This window comes from the organism of the source record quoted next, unplaced genomic scaffold, assembly GCF_019419815.1.
Source record: "Pyrus x bretschneideri cultivar Hongxiangsu unplaced genomic scaffold, Pyrus_bretschneideri_v1 Contig7, whole genome shotgun sequence".
NCBI lineage: Eukaryota > Viridiplantae > Streptophyta > Magnoliopsida > Rosales > Rosaceae > Pyrus > Pyrus x bretschneideri.
The window spans coordinates 2,846,821-2,869,352 of NW_025999809.1; the positions used below are offsets into that span (position 1 = coordinate 2,846,821).

At 36.7% G+C, this 22,532-nt stretch overlaps 4 protein-coding genes across 4 annotated transcripts; 2 read left to right on the forward strand and 2 right to left on the reverse strand.

Annotated features, from left to right (window-relative positions):
- The first annotated feature begins 680 nt into the window (after positions 1-680).
- On the forward strand, positions 681-5,071 carry LOC103932874 (calcium-dependent protein kinase 26). Its single transcript, XM_009342521.3, has 9 exons — positions 681-961; positions 1,396-2,240; positions 2,542-2,685; positions 2,777-2,929; positions 3,473-3,588; positions 3,748-3,915; positions 4,047-4,271; positions 4,469-4,636; positions 4,771-5,071. The coding sequence occupies exons 2-8, from the start codon at positions 1,469-1,471 to the stop codon at positions 4,601-4,603; spliced, it is 1,713 nt and encodes a 570-aa protein (XP_009340796.2). The 5' UTR covers positions 681-961; positions 1,396-1,468; the 3' UTR covers positions 4,604-4,636; positions 4,771-5,071.
- Positions 5,072-5,293: 222 nt separating this feature from the next.
- Positions 5,294-8,091, reverse strand: LOC103932875. Its single transcript, XM_009342522.3, has 4 exons — positions 7,703-8,091; positions 6,551-7,191; positions 5,974-6,174; positions 5,294-5,584 (listed from the first exon to the last, which is right to left on the reverse strand). Exons 1-4 carry the CDS (start codon positions 7,944-7,946, stop codon positions 5,552-5,554), a joined length of 1,119 nt encoding a protein of 372 aa, XP_009340797.2. The 5' UTR covers positions 7,947-8,091; the 3' UTR covers positions 5,294-5,551.
- A 6,212-nt stretch (positions 8,092-14,303) lies between these two features.
- Positions 14,304-15,400, reverse strand: LOC103932873. Its single transcript, XM_048573591.1, has one exon. It carries the CDS (start codon positions 15,269-15,271, stop codon positions 14,843-14,845), a length of 429 nt encoding a protein of 142 aa, XP_048429548.1. The 5' UTR covers positions 15,272-15,400; the 3' UTR covers positions 14,304-14,842.
- Positions 15,401-18,367: 2,967 nt separating this feature from the next.
- Positions 18,368-22,071, forward strand: LOC103932872 (CMP-sialic acid transporter 2). Its single transcript, XM_009342519.3, has 14 exons — positions 18,368-18,533; positions 18,619-18,698; positions 18,799-18,910; positions 19,019-19,098; positions 19,269-19,344; positions 19,441-19,541; positions 19,649-19,720; positions 20,102-20,150; positions 20,245-20,286; positions 20,455-20,576; positions 20,691-20,750; positions 20,858-20,906; positions 21,233-21,327; positions 21,639-22,071. Exons 1-14 carry the CDS (start codon positions 18,507-18,509, stop codon positions 21,685-21,687), a joined length of 1,014 nt encoding a protein of 337 aa, XP_009340794.2. The 5' UTR covers positions 18,368-18,506; the 3' UTR covers positions 21,688-22,071.
- The last annotated feature ends 461 nt before the right edge of the window (positions 22,072-22,532 follow it).

Genomic DNA, 22,532 nt, shown 5'->3' on the forward strand with positions numbered 1-22,532 from the left:
ATAAAAGTCAAAATTTGTAAATTGATATGCACAAATTTCTTTATTTGAATTCATAAACATATGAATTTAGAATTTTCGTGTGGAAAAAACTTGAAATTTTGGATCTCTAATTCCTAAATTTAAATTCTATGTAAATATGTGTCATTTCCCAATTTATATGATTGAGAGATTAAAAATAACAAATTTCGTATTCAATTCCATTTTTCTTTTAGGCTAATCAAACAAGAAAATTTATAAATTATAGAAAATAAAATCTCGTCAATTCATTTTTTTCATTTTAAAATTCCTTAGTGATCTTAAATTTCTTCATCCAAACATAGCATTTATAACATATAATTTGATTTGCAAATATAATTTAAAATTTAATCTGCTTACCATTAGCAAATAAAAAGAAACTATTAAAGAGATCTCAATAAACATTATGAGCATTAAATAATCTGAATTAATAAGAGATAATTTATATATAAAAGTCAACATCTTAAATGCCAAAATGTCTCTCGAATTAGAATGTAATAGTCTAACTCAATTCAGATTATTTAGTGCTTGTAGCAAAAATTTTCTTAAAATGCTGTTTATTTTTTTATTTAATTAATTAATTACAAAAAAAAAAAAAAAAAGAGAAGATAGAGAGCGAAGAATGAGAGGGGAGGTTAGAAACTTAAATAGCTGGTCAGTACTGACCGCCGATCCGATGTTTCCCAGCAGCACCATCCTAAAATAACCGAAAATATATACAATTTTGGAAAACCACATATTTATTTTATCAAAATCATTAGCTGTAAAGATTATTATTCCCAAAAGCTTTTGGCTTTTTGATTGATTTTTTTAGATCATCAAATCCCAATCTTCCTAATCACCGTATTCTATCGTTTTGGAGAGTTGTTTACTTCATTTTCTTCCTCTTCTCCTCCCCTTGTGCTTTGATTCATTCAACCCTCCATTCCTTTCGTCTTTTCAACTGGTAAAGTCCCCATCTTTCTCTTTCTCTCTCTAAAAATGTATCTGCTTGCTTTAATCAGACTTTTTGTTTCTGAATCTTGGTTTTTTTTCTTTTCTGGTTAATGGGTTGTTTTGTTTGTGCTTAAAGATTTGATCTGTGTGGTTAGTTTGTAATATCTTGTTGATTGATTTGCATAATCTTGTGTTATTGATTTGTATGATAGAAAAAGTGAAGAAAATTGAAAGGTTTTTTTTATTTTTATTTTGGGTGCATGAAAATATCAGTTTCTGTACTTTTGCTGGCTTTCTTGGTTTGTGATTATAGATTCGTATGAACCTGTGGGGCCTATGTTTCTGATCTGTATTATGAAGATGTGATTTTCTTTTGGTTCAGCCATGATTGTTCATTGTTTTAGCTTTGGCTGAATGTTTTATGCACTTCTTGTATGGTGGCAGTGTGAATTGATGAGAAATCAATTCGGTGAGGGAAAGTCTGTGAAAAAGTCCTGAGGGGATTTGTAATTGTTTCATGGGCAACACATGCCGTGGATCTTTCAGGGGGAAATATTTTCAGGGCTACAACCAGCCCGAAGTGCAATCTGCTTCCAGTTCCAAGTGCCACACCGCGTCTGACCATTCGAATTCTGACCACTCCCAGTCCAGCTTGAAATCGCAGCACCACGGTCACCAAGAATCCAAAGACAGCCCCAACACCAAAACCAACAATAGTCATCCACCCCTCATTAGTCCCAGGAAAGATAACACCATGAGGAGAAGTGCTGATAACCAAAGTTATTATGTTTTGGGTCACAAGACCGCCAACATTCGTGATCTCTACACGTTGGGTCATAAATTAGGACAGGGACAATTTGGGACTACGTATTTATGCACTGAGATTGCTACTGGCGGCCAGTATGCATGCAAGTCTATCTCCAAAAGGAAGTTGATCTCAAAGGAGGATGTGGACGATGTTAGGAGGGAGATTCAGATAATGCACCATTTGGCTGGTCACAAGAATATTGTGACAATCAAGGGTGCTTACGAGGATTCACTGTATGTTCATATTGTAATGGAGCTTTGTTCTGGGGGTGAGTTGTTTGACCGCATCATCCAGAGAGGACATTACAGTGAGAGAAAGGCAGCTGAGCTAACAAGGATTATTGTTGGGGTTGTTGAAGCTTGCCATTCACTTGGTGTCATGCATAGGGATCTAAAACCTGAAAACTTCTTGTTGGTCAACAAGGATGATGATTTCTCTCTCAAGGCCATTGATTTTGGACTCTCAGTTTTCTTCAAACCAGGTAAACAAACAAAAATAATATCATTTTGTTTGTTAATAATAGCTATGATGTGAGTTTACTTCACTTAATATTGATCAAATAGTAGTATGGAATATCTTATATCGTGTTCACGTGGATTTGAGTAGCTAGACTTGCGTTTCGCGTATATAGTAATAAATTTGAATAATTCCTGTTCTGCATTTATTGGCACTGCCTCTAGATAATTATTGAAGAACTGGAATGCATGCAGTGTCCTTTGTCATTTAGAAACCAATGTTATCTTTAATTGTAAGCCTGTTTAACTCTATTAAGTCCTTTCCAGGTCAAGTTTTCACTGATGTGGTCGGAAGCCCATATTATGTTGCTCCGGAGGTACTCCTCAAGCATTATGGACCTGAAGCAGATGTGTGGACTGCTGGAGTTATACTGTATATTCTGCTCAGTGGCGTGCCACCATTTTGGGCAGGTAAAATGGTGGCTTCATATTTTCAAGAAACAGCGATTACTCCATGTTTTCTTTTATTGAAAAGTTTACCTGTTTTGTGTTTGTTACACAGAAACCCAGCAGGGGATCTTTGATGCGGTCTTGAAGGGATATATTGACTTCGAATCAGAGCCATGGCCCTTAATATCTGACAGTGCAAAAGACCTAATCCGGAAGATGTTATGTTCTAGGCCTTCAGATCGTTTGACTGCTCATGAAGTGCTATGTATGTTTAACCTTTTCTTAGCATTTTAAGTTATTTTAGTGAAATAATGCACATGAATTAATGCAACAAAAAATTAGGTAGTTTTTAGTTAATGGTTGTACTCCATTTCTTTTCTATGGATGGATCATGTCATTATTACCACATGCACAAGCATGTTATGAGAGGTCATGCGGAAACTTTTTTAGTGGCTTAGACTCCAAACCACGGTTTTCTAAGCTCCGGGCCTTTTAAGTTTAGTTTTCTAAGCTCCAAACCACCATTTCTCTTTTTTTTTAAAGAGAAACGGCTAATTTTCATGCCAAAAAGGAATAAACTTTCAAAGTCTGCTTTGAATTATCAACTTGAAGCATATGACGTGGGAAATTTTGCTTCCATTTCAACTCACACCAATTGCTTAGCTTTCCTTTTTAATGTGAGGGTTTTCAAATTTTAGGAAATGGACAACCAGAAAGATTCTGTTGAAGTGGAATTAATCATGATTGTCTGTTACATATTGCATAATTTTGCTACTCAAGGTTTTAACTGATGGATTTCCAATTTTAGGCCACCCTTGGATTTGCGAGAATGGGGTTGCTCCTGACAGAGCCCTAGATCCAGCCGTACTTTCTCGTCTCAAAACGTTTTCTGCTATGAACAAGTTAAAGAAGATGGCTTTACGGGTAAGTGCATGGGAGACTGGAACACTTTGTTTAGAATTTTCTGTCAATCTTAGTATTTCTTATAAAGAGAATTTATACTTGATGTTGACTTTTGGCATGACACTTTACTAGAATGCTAGAACTTGTTCTGAAGGTTTTTTTGGCTTTACATTTTACCAGGTAATAGCTGAAAGCCTATCTGAGGAGGAGATTGCTGGGCTCAGAGAGATGTTCCAGGCAATGGATACTGATAATAGTGGTGCAATCACATTTGACGAACTTAAAGCTGGTTTGCGGAGATACGGCTCTACCATGAAGGATACAGAGATACGTGATCTTATGGATGCGGTAAGATGCTTGTTTCCAAACAGAATCATTTGTAGTTGGCTTGTTTACTCGTCTAATTCTCAATATTGTGGTTATTTATCTTCAACTTTGTTTATGTTTCACAAAGCTAAGCATTTTTCGTTCTTTCCCAGGCTGATGTGGACAACAGTGGAACAATTGATTATGGTGAATTTATAGCTGCAACAGTTCATCTTAACAAACTAGAACGTGAAGAACATCTGGTTGCAGCCTTCCAATACTTTGATAAGGATGGAAGTGGTTATATTACAGTTGATGAGCTCCAGCAAGCTTGTACAGAACATAACATGACTGACGTTCTTCTTGATGATATTATAAAAGAAGTTGATCAGGATAATGTAAGTCAATAAAATTCATGAGCAGCCAAATATATTTATGACTCTTATGGCCATGCATTAGATAAAGAGGGTTTGATTTGCATCTGAATATCTCACCGGAAATAGTTTGGTGGAGAATCATATATTGTACTATCGTCTTTGTAGATTTACGCTTGTTATTAGTTTTACTCAAAAACTCAATTCTGCCCTGCATGTAGGATGGAAGGATTGACTATGGTGAGTTTGTCGCCATGATGCAAAAGGGCAATGTGAAGGGAAACATGCCGGTTGGAAGACGGACTATGAGGAATAGTCTAAATGTAAGCATGAGAGATGCACCGGGAGCTCATTAGCTTCCAACTAAAGCATGCCAGCGTCATGTAAAGGTATCCTTCTCCGCGTTTCAATATATCCAGATAACTCCATTTTTACACGGAATATTATTCGAAACAGATGCTATGCCTCCCTCCATTACCCTTAATGCTAGCATCTGTGATTAATCGTGCGATCCTATTGGCAGGTTGTACAGCAAGGTCGCTTGTGGTGGTGGAAGTTTGAGAAGCAAATCTTAATTCCGCAACTCTAAATAGAAGAGATTTGAATAGGAGATTTCTGTTGTGGGAGATTTCTGTTGTTCTTGTTTTTGTCTAGTGATGCCTTTTGTATTGCTTTTGTGTGTGGGTGTTTTCCTTTAAATATTAATTTCTTGCTCTCATATAATTATAGCGAAGAAGGTAAGTCACTACAGGCTACCAGATTGCAACATTGAAAAGAAAGATGAAGAAATTTGGAGCAAGGATATTGTTCCTCTGATTGATTGATCTCGAGTGTGACGTATCAGTTTTTTAAAGTTGCTAATCTTTTACAGTGATTATATCTAGATGATTTTCTTTTGGTCAGTGGATTTGGTATCTAGATAATGATCCTTCGAGAAAATTAACAGGCGGAGTAGGACGCTTGTTTTAGTCAATGGCACCACGTGCAAATTGTCTCGTTTTGGTGAAGCTTTCAAGATTTATAAAGACAAGTGGACAGATTTCAGATTCCAGGGCATGTGGTATAATAATACTACTGAATTTGAAGAAAATGACACAATTTTTATACATACATTATTGGCCGCTTCATGTGGATGGCTTATTGCTATACATTTAATCAAATATATCACCAAAAAAAAAAAAAAAAAAAAAAAAAAAAAAAAAGGAGAGAAAAACTTGAGATGCATTTCATATGAGTCCTAGATTTGTGTTTGCGTCAGCTTGCGTATTGCGCGTCGGAGTTAATCCGAAATGTCTATGTACCCTTCAAACTGCAGTTTCATTTGCTACCGAGATTTCCTGTGAAAAGGAGATGAAAAATGATGTCAAATTAAGCGTATACACTGCTTTATTAATGTCCATGAGACACTGAGTGATCTGAATTGCAAATTGATTTAACTGACTAGACTAAAAACAAAAGGGATTATGCAGACTGAAACTTATTTGGAGCAAAATAATTCGATTGACACAGATGAATTTCAACTTTCACCAGAGAAGCTATGAATATGGGAGCAGTAAGTAACCAAAGATGAATAGACGAAACCATCTTTCAAAACCTATATACGATGATCAATTTATATGTCGGTACTGAATCCTTAGCTGGTTTGTCCTCGTCATTGGATGCTTGCTAACATGCTACACTAAAAATTCAAAACCAATAGTAAACTAGTCTATACATGCTAACTTGCCTTTGGCGTTGCTGTGCTTGAGAAGGTGCATTTTGATGTGATGGCACGTCCATGATCTAACAGCCATCCTACCTCGCTGTATGTATCACCATCTTTAGTTTCTTTCACTGAACACCACAGCTGCTTGGGAAGCAATACGAGACCACTTTCATCTCTTACGGAGCTCTGCTCGCTGTTGTCTAAGAGTTCTTGAAGAGCATTCTGTTTATCAAGTTCACATTATATACTAATTAGACCATGGAATTACAAGAAATCCAACAAATAAATAATTCTTTACCGAATGGATGGATAGGAGGCCATAACTTCAGAAGATATTGAAGAAAGATATAAAAAGTGACACAAAAAGATCAATCAAGATTGAATGAGAGAATATGTAGATGTTTTGTGATTCCCACGGTGATAAAAACAAAGAATGAAGTGAACCTCTGGAGCGACCAAATTGCCTAACTTTTAACCAAACAAAAGAATTATTTGAACATATGAAGCAGACTTAATGATATTCAAGGACATGAGCTTCGGTTAAGCATATCATACAAAATATACACACCAAACCAAAAAGAGGAGGACCATAACTCACAATTTGAGTACCACTGAAACTGGCAACAGCTCTGGGACCTCGCCAAGTTCCAATAACTTCTGAAGCTTCCAATGCAGCCGTAGAAGCAAAGGCAGAATCACGGATAGCACATCCACCTAACTGATCCCCATCTCTGAATGGCCCATACCAATTCTCACAGTAAACTCTAATATTCTCCAGCAGCATCTTCTTATTCTCTATGCGGATGACCTGAATTATTCTCACCCGAGACTCTTTATCTTGAGGATTGATCAAGCAATACTCTAACTCCAGTAACTTATACGTACCCTTATCCTGAATTGGCAAGACAGACACATAACATCCACTAGACTGATATGCAAAGGCAGAAACTTCGTTACTCTGACCACCAATATTCTTCTCAATGATTCTATATCGAGTGGCGGCATCAGCTTCACATCCAACAGTAGGAAGTAGCTCTATATTCTTGTATAAAAGAATGTGCTCATCTGGGTTAGCAAGAGTGGGGCATTGAGTTTGCCAATCGAAAACCTTAACCTCCCACTCCCTGTAAGCTGCAGGTACAACATTCTCGGGAAGTTCTATTGGGCACCCTTCCCTTGTGAAGTCTGCTCCATAGCCATCCCATTCACCGGACACATTACTGGCAAATTCGGACCACGCTCGAACACATAAAATAGAAATTGAATTATAGCAGCACGTTAAATATATTAACTTATAGATTCTAGACTTCAAATAGTTAACATAACAAATACAAATTTAACCATCATCTCTCTTATCCATTGCCTTTTCTACTATAAATGAAACCGGATATTAAATAACTGACCCTTTTAGATTTGCAGATTGCCATTTCTTTGGAAATTAGTCATAAAAGTTAATTTCTGACTTATCCTCTTATCAACTGTTGTGTACCCTAATCCAAAGATTGGAAATTTACCCGCCAAATATCAAACTGGATATCGAATAACTGGAAATTTTCCATTGGATATCTAGTAAATTTCAATTACTCAATTTCTATACAGCCCCAAATCCAAATACCGTCTGTTGCTCCAAATATCAATGCAAAGATGTAAACTTTTTGACGCTACAACAACAATCATACGATTTTAATAAAACCCACAAAAACCAAGTAAATAAGCAGATTTTTGGCAAAAGCGCTTAAAATACACTCACCAGAAGCAAAAGTGGAAATGGGATTGAAGCCATTGCTGGGATCCTCCTCCTGGAGCTGCAGCTTAACATCTGACACAGTGGTGTTGGCGGAGGAAGAGGCAGCGCTCTGGACAATCTGACCTCTCTGGCGGCGGTTGTGAGGCAGTTGGAATTGAGGGCTCGAGGGCTTTCTGGAAGAGGGCAGAGAAGTGCTAAGGCGTAAAGCTGTGGCGTGGGGGATTATGCTGTTTAGAGCCAGTGCCATGTGAGTTGTTTCTTTCGGATATATGGGGTGGGTTGTGGTGGCCTTCCGTTTCTCTGCTTTTATTCCTCAGCAGCGGGCATGAGGTGGGAAAGCACACAGGTGCCGTTGTGGCCTTGTTCGTGGTTGCATCAACAACATGATGGAATATTCTTTCGAATCGCTTGGCAGGAAGTGAGCCCATGGGGATAATTACTTACACAGGCCTTCAGAAAAACGATGTCGTAGTGGTTTAATGTGTTTCTCCTATTTAGGGTTATAGTTTTCGGTGTGCTGGAAATACGGCCTCGTACAACAAGTTTCATCAACAACCATGTCAACGATTGGTTTAGTTTACTAGAGAAGTGATTTAATTCCATAAAAAAAAAGAGATATGATGTGATGAACCATCCCTAATTTTCTATGTAATTTCTCCCTGAGTATATGAATTAGCATTTTTGCCCTTGTTGGCATGTGACGTGGACATGTTGATTTGCTCTTAAATTATTTTTCTCGCTATTGTAATTAATTAGTATTCGTTGATACAATCGCGTGAGCGCGAGTTGGACCCGAATTGGATTCGTACAGAAAAAGTTTTGTTACGTTAAAGTACGTAATTGACGGGTAAAATTGTACACGAGCGTGTGTTAATTTATCAGTGATAGAAACACTGTTTCGATTAGATTTTCTGGTTTGCTTTTACAATAGGAAATTTGTAAAAGCCTATCCTTTGTTCTTTTTAAATTGGAACCGTGCCTTCCTTTTTCACACACCAATCAAATATGTCCCTCACACCTCTCCCCCAATCAAAAACCCACTCCCATTTCCTGTCATCCAATCAGAAAAGTCTCTCTCTCTCTCTCTCTCTCTCTCTCTTTTCTCTCCCACACCGAAGCTCTCTTTCTTTGCAACAAGGAAGACCAACGTCAAAACCTTGTAGATCGACTCTAAAAACCATACCATCACACTCCTCTCGTCACGACGAACTCAACCAACCCTCAGATCACGAGTTAGTTTAGTTTTGAGTGGTCAACGTGGAGCAACTCGGAAGCTCCGACTTGGTGAGTTCTACATCAACGTGATCTCAACTGCGTTCCAAGGTTTTGAAGGTCGGGGAAACTTCCACATAACTCCAGGGAGACCCTAGACTAAGTTTGGAGTGAAGTTAAGGCGAGAACACATAGTTTCAAGGAGTTGAAATAAGGTTCGAGAGCTTCGAGCTAATTTCAGACAATTTCCGTCCACTTTTTAGACCTTTTGAAGGTACAAACTTGTTCTCCTCTACATTCCCTTCATTTCCATATAAAGTGCGTAAAAAATAGGTTGAGAAATGAAGACGATATGAAGTTTTGAAAATTTTTCAGAAAACGGGGAGTTTTTCTAGTTTCCAGCGAAACCAGACAGTGAGGCTCACCCGAGAAGACAAGGAATATTCCGTCAAAGTTGATGAAATATTCTAACGGCATCAGGTAATGCCGTTAAATTTTAATGGAATATTCCGTCAGTTTAGCGGAATATTCCTAATTGTCGTTATCAGACGCGTGCCTGCACATAGTCGCGTGTATGGCCGTGGGTTGGACAGCTCGTGAGGTCGCTTTCGGCCTCCGACCGACGAGTGGTTTTTACGTGCATGTCCATGACTTCGAGTAGAACATTTTCATATATTCAACCTTCCGTTTGAGCAAGTTATGGGATGTTTTTCCTAGTTTTTCCATATATGTCATATCAATTAATTATAAGTAGTTGTTTCGCATATAGGGGAAACATACCCTGAGGACGTAAGTGGACAAGCAAGACTAGTGGGCTACAATCCTACGACATACCAATGAGTGGGCATTTTGTTTTCGTGTGTGTGTGTGTGTGTGTGTATAAACTTAAAAGTTTCCACAATTGCTTTTAAATTGTTTTATGCATATTATGTCATGAGTTATATAATTTTAAAAAATGCTGTTATGTGGTTGAGATTTATATATTTGATCATGGCATATTCATATGCATTTTACATACTGGTAAATATTATGCTATTGTATAATGCTATGTAATTCTATGGGACGCACAGGTAAGTACATGTGAATTTGTTATGTTGTTTAGAATGTTTGAGTTATGGCATGCTCATATTCATATAGTTCGCTCATCATTGCTGCACAGGTGTTAGTGCTCGCCTCGGGCCAGGGCTAGTCCTTCACATGATGTTCGCCTCACACCCCACGCTTACCTTAGATCCAAGTAGGTGCTAGTCCTGTTGTACATGTCGCATTAGGCAACTTCAACTTGTAGGTGACATGCATAGCGCTAGTCTTCACGTGATTGTAGCACCAGAGCGTATATTATTACACCTAGTCTTGTCTTACAGGTCATGTAGGTGACTTCGACTTGTGTGTTAGCCTAGATGGATGAGCAATAGGTGCAGTCGTACAAGTCACATTAGGTGACTCCAACTTGCGTGCTAGTATAACTTGTTGAGTACATGATTATATTCATATTGTCGTTGAGATATCCTACTGTGGCATCTTTCTGAATTTATTGTTGGCATGCATTTGATTTCATACTTATACGTAGTATGATTTTCTGAAAACTATACTTGTTTTACAGTGAGGGGTTAGTATGATTGACAACTAAATGGATTTTATAAACCTTTATTTTTGTACCCACTTATGCTTCTGTTTTTCGCCCCTTCAAGTTCTAGTTAGCTGATTTATCTCTGTGGCGTACGATGAATAACTGGTAATTTTGACATATCTCTATCTTAACATAGGAACTTATCTCTAGTTGTGTTATAAGTACTTCTCTCATTCGACTGCTTTACCCTTATGTTATCTATGCTCTGAATCTTTGTAGTTATGGATTGTAACCACTACTATGCATTTACTTTATTTGTTAATTAAATTCTAGTTTCGGTTTTAATTTATCCACAATTTTCTTTCATCACTTGCACTTGTGGTTATGTCACCTTCACATGACGGCCATCATGCCTTGATTCCGGTCGGGATGTGTCATATGATTTAACAGAATTTTCTTAAAATAAATTTATTATTGGCACTCTAAAAATTATATATTTAAAAAAAATGCACTTGTAAGGAGTGTCCAATAAGATTTTTAAAGTGTTATAACTTATAACAATTTCCTTTCTAAATGATAAAAAAAAATGCGCAAATTAACGTAGGAAATTTTTATAAACATTCTAAAAATTTAATCGTGTTCTTCAAATTTTTTCTATTTAGAAGGAAAAATATTTTTATAAAAAGCGTACTAACTAAATCTATAGAGTGCTAATAATTATTATTTTAATTTGCTACTTGGATTATGTAGTGCATACTGAAGTGCATGCTTTGTTTGTTTTGTTGAGGGGGTGATAGATCAAATCTTTTGCACTTAAAATAAATGTGACCTCTCTGTAGCCTTAATCATTGACTAATACGTATTTATAAACTTAAACTTAATTTTTCTTAATTTTATTATCATAAACTTAATATATGTCAAACAATAATTCAAGATAATGAGAAGTCACACCCATTTAGGTGCAGAAGATCTGATCTCGATGGTGTACATGCCTAACGTGGAAAAACTCGTCTCCTCGTGAGACACATCAAATGCCACCGTACGTACGCACTGCAAAATTTAACGAGCTGTTTGCCTATCAACCATCTTTTTGTCTCCGCTGATTTAGTAATTTTGTTTTTCTCAAGTTCTTCTTTTCCATTATTCGCACCTTCTAATAGAAGTGCTCACCTCATTCGGTCATTCCAATAAGAGAAAGATGCTTCTACTAAGATGTGTCTTTACAATAATTAAGTAGAAACTTTTAGTAAAATTTTTATGAGAGTTGCAGTTGGAAGTGCTTTGCTTTCTACATAACAAGTGTTTTTAAAACTCATTGGCAATTTTATGGTGTAATAAGAAGCGTTTTATTGTAACAAATTATTCATTCTAAAATTTGTTACAAGCATACCCTTACTTATCTTGTGACTCTATTACCATGGTTTATTGGTATTTCTGGTATATATTATATAAGGTTCAAGTCAAAATTATCCTGGCAATTAAGTTAATTTTAATTAAGATTAGTTGAATTTTTCTAATATTAATTGGAATTTTTCTACTTAAACTCCACTACACATCTAAGCTTACCCTATAAATAAAGTTTTTATTTTAGCCTCGTACAAATCCGGTGCACCCACCAAAAAAAAAAGAAAAGAAAAAAAAGAAGCAAATAGTGAAAATAAACCTAACAACCACAAACCATGCATTTGGGCCCAAAATATAAGTTAGGCCTGGGAATGGGTAATCTGAACTGGAGAAATTTTGATTCTCGATTCAACGTTAGTTCCATAAGCATATGGTGTTCAGGGGCAGCCCAAATCTAGTCCTTATGATCGAGGGACTTCGAAGGGATCCTTATGATTAAAACCCTCTTGCACCTTGAGAAAACACTAACTGCTCACTAACCTCTTCCCGTTAACATATATTCAGTTTGGTTAAACATCACTATACTCAACACCCAGCGACACCTTTAGTTTGGCTTAAACAACAATGGAACTGTAGAACTTGCCTAGCATAGGAGACCTTTAGTTTGGTTAAACAACACTATCTTATCTTCGTTTGTTATCTATCCAAGTCTCAGCTAGCGAAGAATTTCTAATTTTTCTCACCAAAAGAGGTCACCTTATCAACTTCCCAGTGAAGTGAGTTGTTCTATGATTGGTTACTCCGAGGTATTTCAAGATTCGGCATTCATTAGGCTAAACGACTTTCATCTTAAAGTCACTCATTTTTTTGGGTACCTTTGTCCTACAATCTAATTCGGTTTGACACACTTATATTTTCATGAATATAGTTGAAGCCAACAAACCGGGTGCAAAGGATTTTGAACTTCATAGTGAGACTAGCAACCTTATCTTTAAGTTCTAAGAACCCTAGGCCGGGAATGTTCCTTCTTTAGTCGTAGTCCCTCAACCCAAAAGTCAATAGCACGATTCGACATCATCACTATATACATATTACTTGCCTATTTCAACTCGGTGACGAGTTGACACTTCCGCACCAACTGCAAAAAGAACGTAATTAGCTCTTAGTTACTCAGTCTGCGTGCTACATATGCTTGGTAATTTTTAGGGTTAACACCATGACCACCCTTTCGCTTGGGCGGCTTGGCGTCCTCCTTCCCAACTTCTCCCACCGGTTCTCTTTTCAATTTGTAGATGCTTTAAGGCCGGCCATGGATATATTTGAAGGAACTTGAGAGAGAGGAGCATGAAATTGCAGTTGAACGGGGAGAGAGAGAGAGAGAGAGAGAGAGAGAGAGAGAGAGAGGGGGGGGGTGTCCAAAGGGGTGGGTGAAATTGTGGTTTGCTTCTAATATTAACTTAATTGTCAGAATAAAGTTGGTAGTAAAAGGGTTGAAAATTGATGATTAATTAGCATTTGGCAGCTCAGCCATTACCAATTGACCCTCCAATAATTGTCAACTATTTAGTCGGTGATCCAGGATTTGGTCACAAACTCAAAATTCCAAAATTAAATAATTAATAAGTTTATTTACACTAATAACTAATCAGTAGTTTCTTACTTTTTTTACGTGTTATAAAAAAAGAATAAGCAACAGAACATACACCGACACTTTCCTACTCGGTTGTGGGAACTGGCTTGTCTTCAATTATTGTTATTTTTCTCAAAAATCCAAAGGAATTTAATTCTTACAAAACATGCGAACCCCACCATGCAAAATCAGATACGAATTCCAGGACAGGAGGCGAGTCTTCATGGGGTAATCTTTGTCTGGAAAACTTGGTTTCCATCACGCTCGCTTGCATTCATACCAAATAATGCACCGCGTCGGTTCAACATTTTAAGAATGCTTTATAATTTGTCAGTACGTTCTGCTAGCAACAATTATATGAGCATATAACGACATTTGGTTCTTTTATAAAACGCGTACGTTTGTTTCATTACCTAATCGTCCATTGGCAGTGCCCATCCTGGCCATATTGCTTTGTTTTCGGAATTTATTCTGACCAGTTACCAAAGAAACAAAAGAGAATCTTAAAAAAGGTGGTCCATTGATAAAAGAAACAGAAACAAGGTGTAAACTTAGACGTTTTAAATTTCGATCATTACAAATGCAGAGACATCTGTAATATGAGTGGTTTCGAATTTATTTTAAGATATTGTATCCTATGAAGGACTGGACTGTAGAGATTCTCTACATTAAAAAAAAAAAAAAAAAAAAAAAAGAGCAAACTTGAGTCCAAAGGCACGCATCCCACGTCTTAGATCTACCAATATTGGAATTGACTTTTCATCACACAAGATCCTAACTTTCTTAATACACAAGATTAAGAGATAATGATTGAATTAAGCAAGATCTCAAGGAGGAAGAAGAAGAAGGAACAGCTAATTTATGAATAATTCATTTACTATAAATTAACTAGCACATAAATTAACACTTACAAATAATAGGAGAGAATCCGCAAAAATAATTGCTTCGTAAATAAAAATAAATAAAATAATAACATGATATTTAGCATTTACTAATCAATAAAATGCTCTCTAATTTTATGATGATAAGCAGCAACCTCTGCAATCTCCATTGTTGGATCAAACCACTTCTGCCTTTGCCAACCACTCCTTCAACTTTCCACAAATTGCAGAGAACCCTCAGACCACCATTAATTTTTCAACCCGACCCCTCTATAACAACAATCCCACATGACACAAAGATAAGAACATCAAAAAACAACAACATAGTCTAATTACATTGGTACAAATGATCTTCGTGTTTGGAACAACAACAAAGATTAACATTAGCAAGTAGTACTTTTTGATGATCTGCTATCGAATTTTTGCACCGTCGAATCTCTTATTAATTCCACAAAGGACCCAACTTTCTTGATTAATTTCAAAAACCAACACTTACCCATGAAATCTCAGCCGTAAACTTTCTTGGTTTTGGTCCTCCCATCGTCAAAATTGTACCTGTAAGTTTGTGGCAGGCTTCCGACATCAGAGCCCACGAGTTTCTTGAGCTCCGACCGGACTTTGTAGAACACATGCCTCCAGCTTCCTCTGTTGTCGGATCCAAGCACTTTGGTTTCTTCCTCGTTCATCTCCAGATCCTGGGCAAAAATGGGTTTTCTAGACATGATCCATGTCCAGCTCTGGACCCACCATTTTCTAATGGATCCTCCGGCGTACTCTCCCATGGCTGAAACAGATTTCGACCGGCTTAGTGCCCATGAGGTTGCAGGAGAAGAGATGGGCTGGAGCTTCAGGGACAGAGACGACAGCCGCCTGCGCAGCCCGGGCTGCTCTGTTAATTGTTCCTGAGAAACTGGAAGTGAATGATTTGGGGGCATTTTTCTGAGAATTCGAGCTCTGAGAAAATGGAGAAAACCAGAGGAGGAGGAAATGTGGTCTGTGGGGGGTTTTGTTTGTGTGTTATTTTGAAGGTGGTGTGTGTGGGGTGGTGAAATATAGCGTTCACAGCTCCATCTCACAGGCTGTTCTTATTCGTGATGTGTGGGGCCACGGTGGGGGTGGTGGGTCCATGGAGTTTCTTTTCAATTTGGATTTCTTCTCTTCTCTCTGCATTTTACAGCCTTTTCTTTCTCCCCCTGTGATGGGGGACAGGGTGTGTGGGGGAGTTTCTCAGCATTGTTGGGAGATTTATTAATATTTTTTTCTTGATAATTTAAGGACTTAATTTAGGGTTTAAGTCCAAAATAATGTTCTTAAATAGGGTGAAATCATGCCTTGTTCCTTTAATTTAGACTTGTTTTTGGCAAATATAGTAAACATTTTGTTTACAGGTTGTCAAGAATTAGGAGCAACCAACTACTCGTATTTATATTCGATTCCTAATTAAAGTATCTGTATCTTTTGATCACACTATTAAAAGTGAGAATCCACTACATAAGTCTACTTAAGTCACAATAAGTCCAACGTGTGATATAATTCAAGTGAATTCGTAATACCAAGTTTTGCCATGTCACATGTTTTGTGTTCGAGAATGGATCACATCATCTCTACAACAACTGTTACAAAATGATCAGATTCTTGTATTTTAATCTCATCCTACCTCATGAATTGTCTTTATCAAACAACTCTACTTAAATTTCCATCCTCACATTCTTACCATGCATGACTAAGCAACCATTTTTCATCTTTCAATTTCTTGATTTTTTTTTTATAGGTCAAAATTCTTGTTGCTTTAGGGTTAAAAAGGATGGATGGGTTGTTGCTTACCCAATCATTGTGATGAGGATGCAGTCATCATTGTAAATATCATAATATACATCGACATCTTAAGTTACTAGAACAAAGAATATAACCCAATATTTTGGCATGCAATGGTTGGTTGACATAAAAACAAACAGAAAAAAAAAAAAAAAGAATAAAAAAAGGAGAATAAAACAATAACTTAGGAGTTACAGTAGCAAAAGGCACAGTTTTTAGCAATTTATTACTTTCGTCCCTAAAACGTGGGGAGGAGGAGGAGGGACCACCTTTGAGTTGTCGGTTGTAAAGTCTGGATCTGCTGCTTGCAAATTACATGAGTCATTCTCCCATTAATTCCCTCTGTATTTTAACATTGCTTGCAATGTTGTTTAGTTACTGATTTAAACATGTTTATTTAATTTTTTTTTAATTTTATTATTATTAAGGGGAGGGGTACGATTCAAAACTATTACAATAATGAGGAATGTTTCAAACCCGGGATATATGAATAAAAACTCAACATCATATCCACTAAGACATTGGACCACATGAACTTAAACCTATTTATTTAATAAGTAGTAACGCGTCTTACTAACACGACACATGGTATAAAAACATGACAAAGGTTGACATTGTGATTTAAGAAAGATTGCATGTATTCAAAGTTTATATCTAAATTACGGTTGATAGTTTGTGTTAATAGGTTTTGTAGTTGACTGACTCATTTATAATCGTGTTGTGTTCAAGTAAACCCTTTTGTAATCGTTTGATTTTCAAATTAATCATTGTGTCAAGTAAATGAAAACTTATAAATTTATAATGTTAAATGTCTTTCCTTTAGTTCTTAGTCTGACCTTCTATTTACATAGTCAAATTTCATATAGTTACATGCATTTACGTACATTGAGAATTTCATTGTATCAGTATTTCAAGTCAATCACGTATTGTTACCAATATATAATAAACCTGATATACTATTACATTAACATTTTGGTAACATGAAAGTCGATTGAAAAATTTAATACATACATATGAGACAAAGAATAATGAAAGTGTAGAATTTGTGTTGTTAATTGTTGGATGAGAGTGAAATGTAAATGAAGAAATTAAAAGATGTAACATATAAGATTTTGTTTTGTGATCACAAATTGTAGAAATTGAAAAGGATACAAAACACGTGTTTTATGCACATTTTGGTTTCTTGATAAGTGACAAGTAAATTTCAACAAACATTAACACATTTTAAAAGAGCCCTTTAAACTACTGAAAACTATGTGAAAATTAAACAATGAGCTATAAGTTTTCTTCTTCCTCCCTAATTTCTGCTATGTCCTATGTCTCTGAGTATCTCTCACCTCTCTCTTTCGGGTCCCCAAAAGAAATCTTTATGTTCACACCGAATTGCTATTTTCTAATTAGCGTGCAATTTGACATTTGTTTAGTATACTTTAATAAATGGGACTTTCAAAGGGGATGCTACTTACCTTCTGCTCTACCTTTTCGACTCTCATTTTCGTTATACAATTGCGCGATGATTGAAATTGTTTAATTTTACAAAATAGATGATTTAGATCATCATTCAGCATTGTAAGATGAAAATAAGAACCGAAAAGGTAAACTTTAAGGTTATTAACATTTATCTTTCTCTCTATGTAGGCCGGCCCCTAGGAGAAGATTCACTAGCATCAATCTTTTTCCTATTGTAAGATTCATGAGTACTTAGAGTTCATCCAAATATAGTTATCCTTCATTTGGAAGATTATTCATTCCAGTCCAACCCTCTACCAGACGAGACTATATTAAGTTATCATATTCAAGTCAATTATAACATAAAAAGTGCAACTCTTACCACATATTAGTACCATCTCTCTAATAGAGATGAGACCCGCACATGTCGGTGGACCCTATCTTTATTAAAGAAATGATACAAATGATGGTACAAATATGTGGTAAATGTACTCTAAAAACATCAAGCATGTTCTGAATGCATATAGAAGCCTCCTTAGATAAAGGTAAGCGATTTCCGCACCCATATTTTCACTTCACGCACTCTTCTTTATTTATGAATTATCAAAATTCATAAATTAACAGGAGTGCGCGGAAACCAAATAACCGATTTCTGTTTCTTATTGGGCTTGGGTCATTTCATTTGCTCTTTCAGATTATGGATTTTAGCATAACCTAGTAATAACAGGCCAGAGGAAAAAGTGGTCCATTAGCGAGTTCAGACCAAAAAGGAAAGAACAGCTTCAAACGACGTCGTCTCGGTCGATTTTCTTCTTCCTTGTGGCTCAGTCTGTAGTGTCCTCCAATGGCTGTGGGGATCTGAAAACCACCAAAATTTACACAAAGAAAACCAAACAGAGCGTAGCAATGGAGTACAGGAAGCTCAAAGATCAGGTAATTTCCATATAAATGACCAGATATCTTCCTATAATCCTCAAATTTTCAACCTTTTTTCATTACCAATTTGATCTAATTGCAGGATCAAGATGGATCTTCAGCCCCCCAAGACCTCGAAAGCTTGCGGGTCAAGCCAGTGGATCTCACCAAGTGGAAGCTCAAGTGTGCCCAATCTTTCTATTTCTTCCAATTAACTCAAATCTTTGGTATTTTAATTTAATTTAATTTAATTTGATAAGTGGTATTGGGTTGATTGGAATAGGTCGGCTGTTACGATAGCTCTGACCGTTTTCACGAGTTCACAAGCAATATTGATTGTGTGGTCGAAGCGGGCTGGGAAGTATGAATACAGTGTCACCACTGCAAATTTCTCGGTGAGTACTGAGGCAGATGAAGCTACAATTTACATTAAAGTTTAGGAATTTATGCTTTGTAATGTGGCTTTTCGCTTGACTTGAAATGGGTTGTGTTTTGGGAATTAGGTGGAGGCTTTGAAGTGTGCAATATCGCTTGCTGCTTTGGCACGAATCTGGAGCAATGAAGGTGTTACTGAAGATAACAGGTTTTTTCTTTTTGTATAACTTGTGCATTGTTGCTGAGTTATAGTGATGTTACGGGAGAACTCGATTCTGTTCATTGTATAATGTTTTGGGTATTGATGAATGACTGTAATAGGCGGCGTAAAGGGATTTAAACCCAAAGTTACATGATTGTATTCTGTCTTTGAATTAGGTTGAGTGCAAAGCTGGATGAAGTTATTGTATACCCCATTCCGGCATTTCTTTACCTAATCAAGAATTTGCTTCAGGTTGGTTGCGGTAGTATGTTTTCTTTTGCATCAGTGTGTTAGGTCTTTTTACTTTCTGAAGTGTGATTTCATCCAGCGCTCATTTGTATGTGGCAGTATTATATCTTTGCATACGTGGATGCTCCGGGTTATCAAATACTGAAGAACTTCAACATTATCAGTACTGGAATTTTATACAGAATCATACTCAAGAGAAAGTAAGTAAATATGACTAAGCTAAGCTGCCTAGTTTGTGTGCTGCTATATACTGTTGGCTGAAGATACAGTTCTTATGAGCTTTTGTTTCTACCTGTATTTACTGCAGGTTAAGTGAGATTCAATGGGCCGCTTTCATTATACTATGTGCAGGGTGCACTACTGCACAACTGAACCCAAAGTAAGTGTCTTAACTGCCATATTTTTCCATGCAGTAATCTGATTTAATTTATGATGAGTTTGTCTCTCAGCAGACTGCTGTTACTGGTTAGTTGGCTTTTCAATCTCAATAAATCCTATCATGTGATTGATCCATGGTGCATCTCATGTGGATGATAGGGAGTTAATTTTATTGAATTCATGGAGGAACTCAAGTCATAAATATCCTTCATATTTTCTCTAGGTTAAAAAGTTAAACTCGTCTGCCGATATTGTGATTCCTTAGTTATATATGAAAATCAGAGCGTAGAGAACACTGTTCACCGCTTTTTAATTGTTATTTTATAAAAGTTTCTGCTTGAGTTAGTTCAATAAGTTTGTTAAAATGGCATTCTGTTTGCAGATCTGACAGTGTTCTCCAAACTCCATTCCAAGGCTGGGTGATGGCCATTGTGAGTTCTCAAACATTTTGAAAGTCTTAATCTGATTTGTTTATTTTTGTTATTTCCCCCCTTTTATAGCTTGCCATGTTTGTTTTTGTAACAGGTGATGGCACTTTTAAGTGGTTTTGCTGGAGTATACACCGAGGTGACTTTTTAAGTAAACAGCTTGTTCTCTGCTTCATGTTTAAAGCATCACAAAATGTGCAAATAGCTTACCCAGCCTACTCAATTTTATCAAAATTTGGGTTTAGATTTGTCACTAATGGCTTTTAAAACATTATGGTTGACTAAATATTCTATATAATATTGGCAGGCCATAATGAAAAAGCGTCCTGCAAGGAATATAAATGTGCAGAACTTCTGGATGTACGTGTTTGGCATGGCCTTCAATGCTGTTGCTATACTGGTTCAAGATTTTGATGCAGTGATGAACAAGTAATTTAATCTCTGTTTTCCATTTCTGATTATTCTCTTTGTTGGGTCTATTGCTTTACCGGTTATTTTTGTCTTCATTGCTAAAATATCCTGCCTTTGAAAATGCGTTTTCAGGGGATTCTTCCACGGATACTCTTTTATTACAGTTCTCATGATTTTCAACCATGCACTCAGGTCGATTATGTATCCTCTTTTTCTTATTAAATTATCAATGCTGTTTGCTTGTTATGCATATTCCCTATCGTGTTCTATTTGATTACTTATATTTGTTTCCTTTGCAGTGGTATCGCTGTGTCTATGGTTATGAAGTATGCTGATAATATTGTGAAGGTAAGACACGGAATTACAACTTTAATTTTAGGGAAGCATTCACTGAAGTACTTTTACATGCTTCTTTATAATGGCCTATAATTATGCTTAGGCATCCTATTACAAAAGTCTTACATTTAATTTGATTTACATACGTGAAATTATGGAAAGTGGAGGGGTTTACGGGGCTGCTGTCTTTTAAATCATTGTAAATGGCCTACTTGTGTTAACAATATGCATTTCATATATTGTGGGTTTTAAAATTATGAGACATTTGTTGGAATCACACCTTGAATATTTCCTGGCCTTCTACGAAAATTCGATCTTAATTTAGCTACTTTCTGCAGGTGTATTCTACTTCAGTTGCAATGCTTCTTACAGCAGTTGTTTCTGTGTTTCTATTTGGCTTTCATCTATCGCTCGCCTTTTTCCTTGGCTCGACGTAAGTTTCCTCTGCTCACATGAAACATCTATGTTCTATACTTTATCGTCAGATAGTTGAGTCCTACAGACCCATTCAATTCTGTCATGTGCCATGCCATATGTATTGGGTTGGGAGTGGCTTGGCCATAATCAACTTGTCAAAATATATTTTTGACAATTTGGTAGTAGGTGTTTGTATTTTGATTTATATTCTTGAAACCGTCACTGATCGCAAATAGTTACCATTTTTCACAATAAAAGTAAGGGAAACATCTGTTTAGCCATCATGAGAAATACAATAGCTGATCTATGTTTCTTTCTTGTTTCCAGCGTTGTCTCAGTGGCGGTTTATCTGCATTCAATTGGGAAGGTTAGGTAATGACGACTTCATTTCGCCTTCTCCGCCTAGTTCTACAGTCAGTGTAAAGGATTAGGTTACTCAGATATTTTTGTCTTGCTCCATTCAAATTCTCCATATATGTCATGAATACTTATTCAAAATTCAGATTAGATTGACAAGTAACATACTTGTCTCCTGTAATTTGTGTTCAATTCATTCAATATTAGTGGGTTCAAGGTTAGTTTTCCATAGATACTTCAAATTTCTTGTAGAATTTCATCGACCGACATTTGCCTTAGTTGTGATTGTTGATGAGTTCCATTTGTAAAACATAACCAATTGACATTTCATCTATTGAATTTCTTGTAGAGTTTCATCGATCGACATTTAAATTAATATTTCAACAAAAATAAGGTTATAAGAGATCTTCAATCTACTCATGTTCTGGTGTAAATATCTGTGAAATCACTTGTTCTAATTACTTTCGACAGCCACTAGGTTGGAACTTACCATCAAAACAACCAAATTGTATGGATTACAGTTCTGTCCCGTTTGCTCTCTCTCTCTCTCTCTCTCTCTCTCTCTCTCTCTCTCTCTCTGTGAGAGTTCTTCTTGCCGTCGTGGAGTGTTTACCGTTTCTTCAACCTTGACGCCAATGACCCTACCTGCGGCCAGGGTCAGGTGGCAATCCCCTGCTTTTCCTCTTTCGTTTTCCCTTAGCTTGCATTTCCCCCTGCTGTCCATCCCGATCTTCCCTGTCCTCCACCCCTTCTTGCCTTAGATTTCACAATCCTCAGCCCTCAATTCCGATCTCCCATTTCTTCCACTCCCTGCTGTCCATCAACCCACTTGGCTCCGTTCTTCCTCGGTCCCACATCCATCTA

What these genes read in the sequence shown, in the direction of transcription:
- LOC103932874 (XM_009342521.3), top strand. Translation starts at nt 1,469, where the DNA reads ATGGGCAACACATGCCGTGGATCTTTCAGGGGGAAATATTTTCAGGGC. An exon ending in CTCAGTTTTCTTCAAACCAG is followed by an intron (nt 2,241 to 2,541) that starts GTAAACAAACAA and finishes AGTCCTTTCCAG; the next exon opens with GTCAAGTTTTCACTGATGTG. An exon ending in AAGAAGTTGATCAGGATAAT is followed by an intron (nt 4,272 to 4,468) that starts GTAAGTCAATAA and finishes CCCTGCATGTAG; the next exon opens with GATGGAAGGATTGACTATGG.
- LOC103932875 (XM_009342522.3), bottom strand. Translation starts at nt 7,946, where the DNA reads ATGGCACTGGCTCTAAACAGCATAATCCCCCACGCCACAGCTTTACGC. An exon ending in CATTTCCACTTTTGCTTCTG is followed by an intron (nt 7,192 to 7,702) that starts GTGAGTGTATTT and finishes TATGTGTTCGAG; the next exon opens with CGTGGTCCGAATTTGCCAGT. An exon ending in GTTTCAGTGGTACTCAAATT is followed by an intron (nt 6,175 to 6,550) that starts GTGAGTTATGGT and finishes CTTGATAAACAG; the next exon opens with AATGCTCTTCAAGAACTCTT.
- LOC103932873 (XM_048573591.1), bottom strand. Translation starts at nt 15,271, where the DNA reads ATGCCCCCAAATCATTCACTTCCAGTTTCTCAGGAACAATTAACAGAG.
- LOC103932872 (XM_009342519.3), top strand. Translation starts at nt 18,507, where the DNA reads ATGGAGTACAGGAAGCTCAAAGATCAG. An exon ending in ATTTTCAACCATGCACTCAG is followed by an intron (nt 20,751 to 20,857) that starts GTCGATTATGTA and finishes TTTCCTTTGCAG; the next exon opens with TGGTATCGCTGTGTCTATGG. An exon ending in GCCTTTTTCCTTGGCTCGAC is followed by an intron (nt 21,328 to 21,638) that starts GTAAGTTTCCTC and finishes TCTTGTTTCCAG; the next exon opens with CGTTGTCTCAGTGGCGGTTT.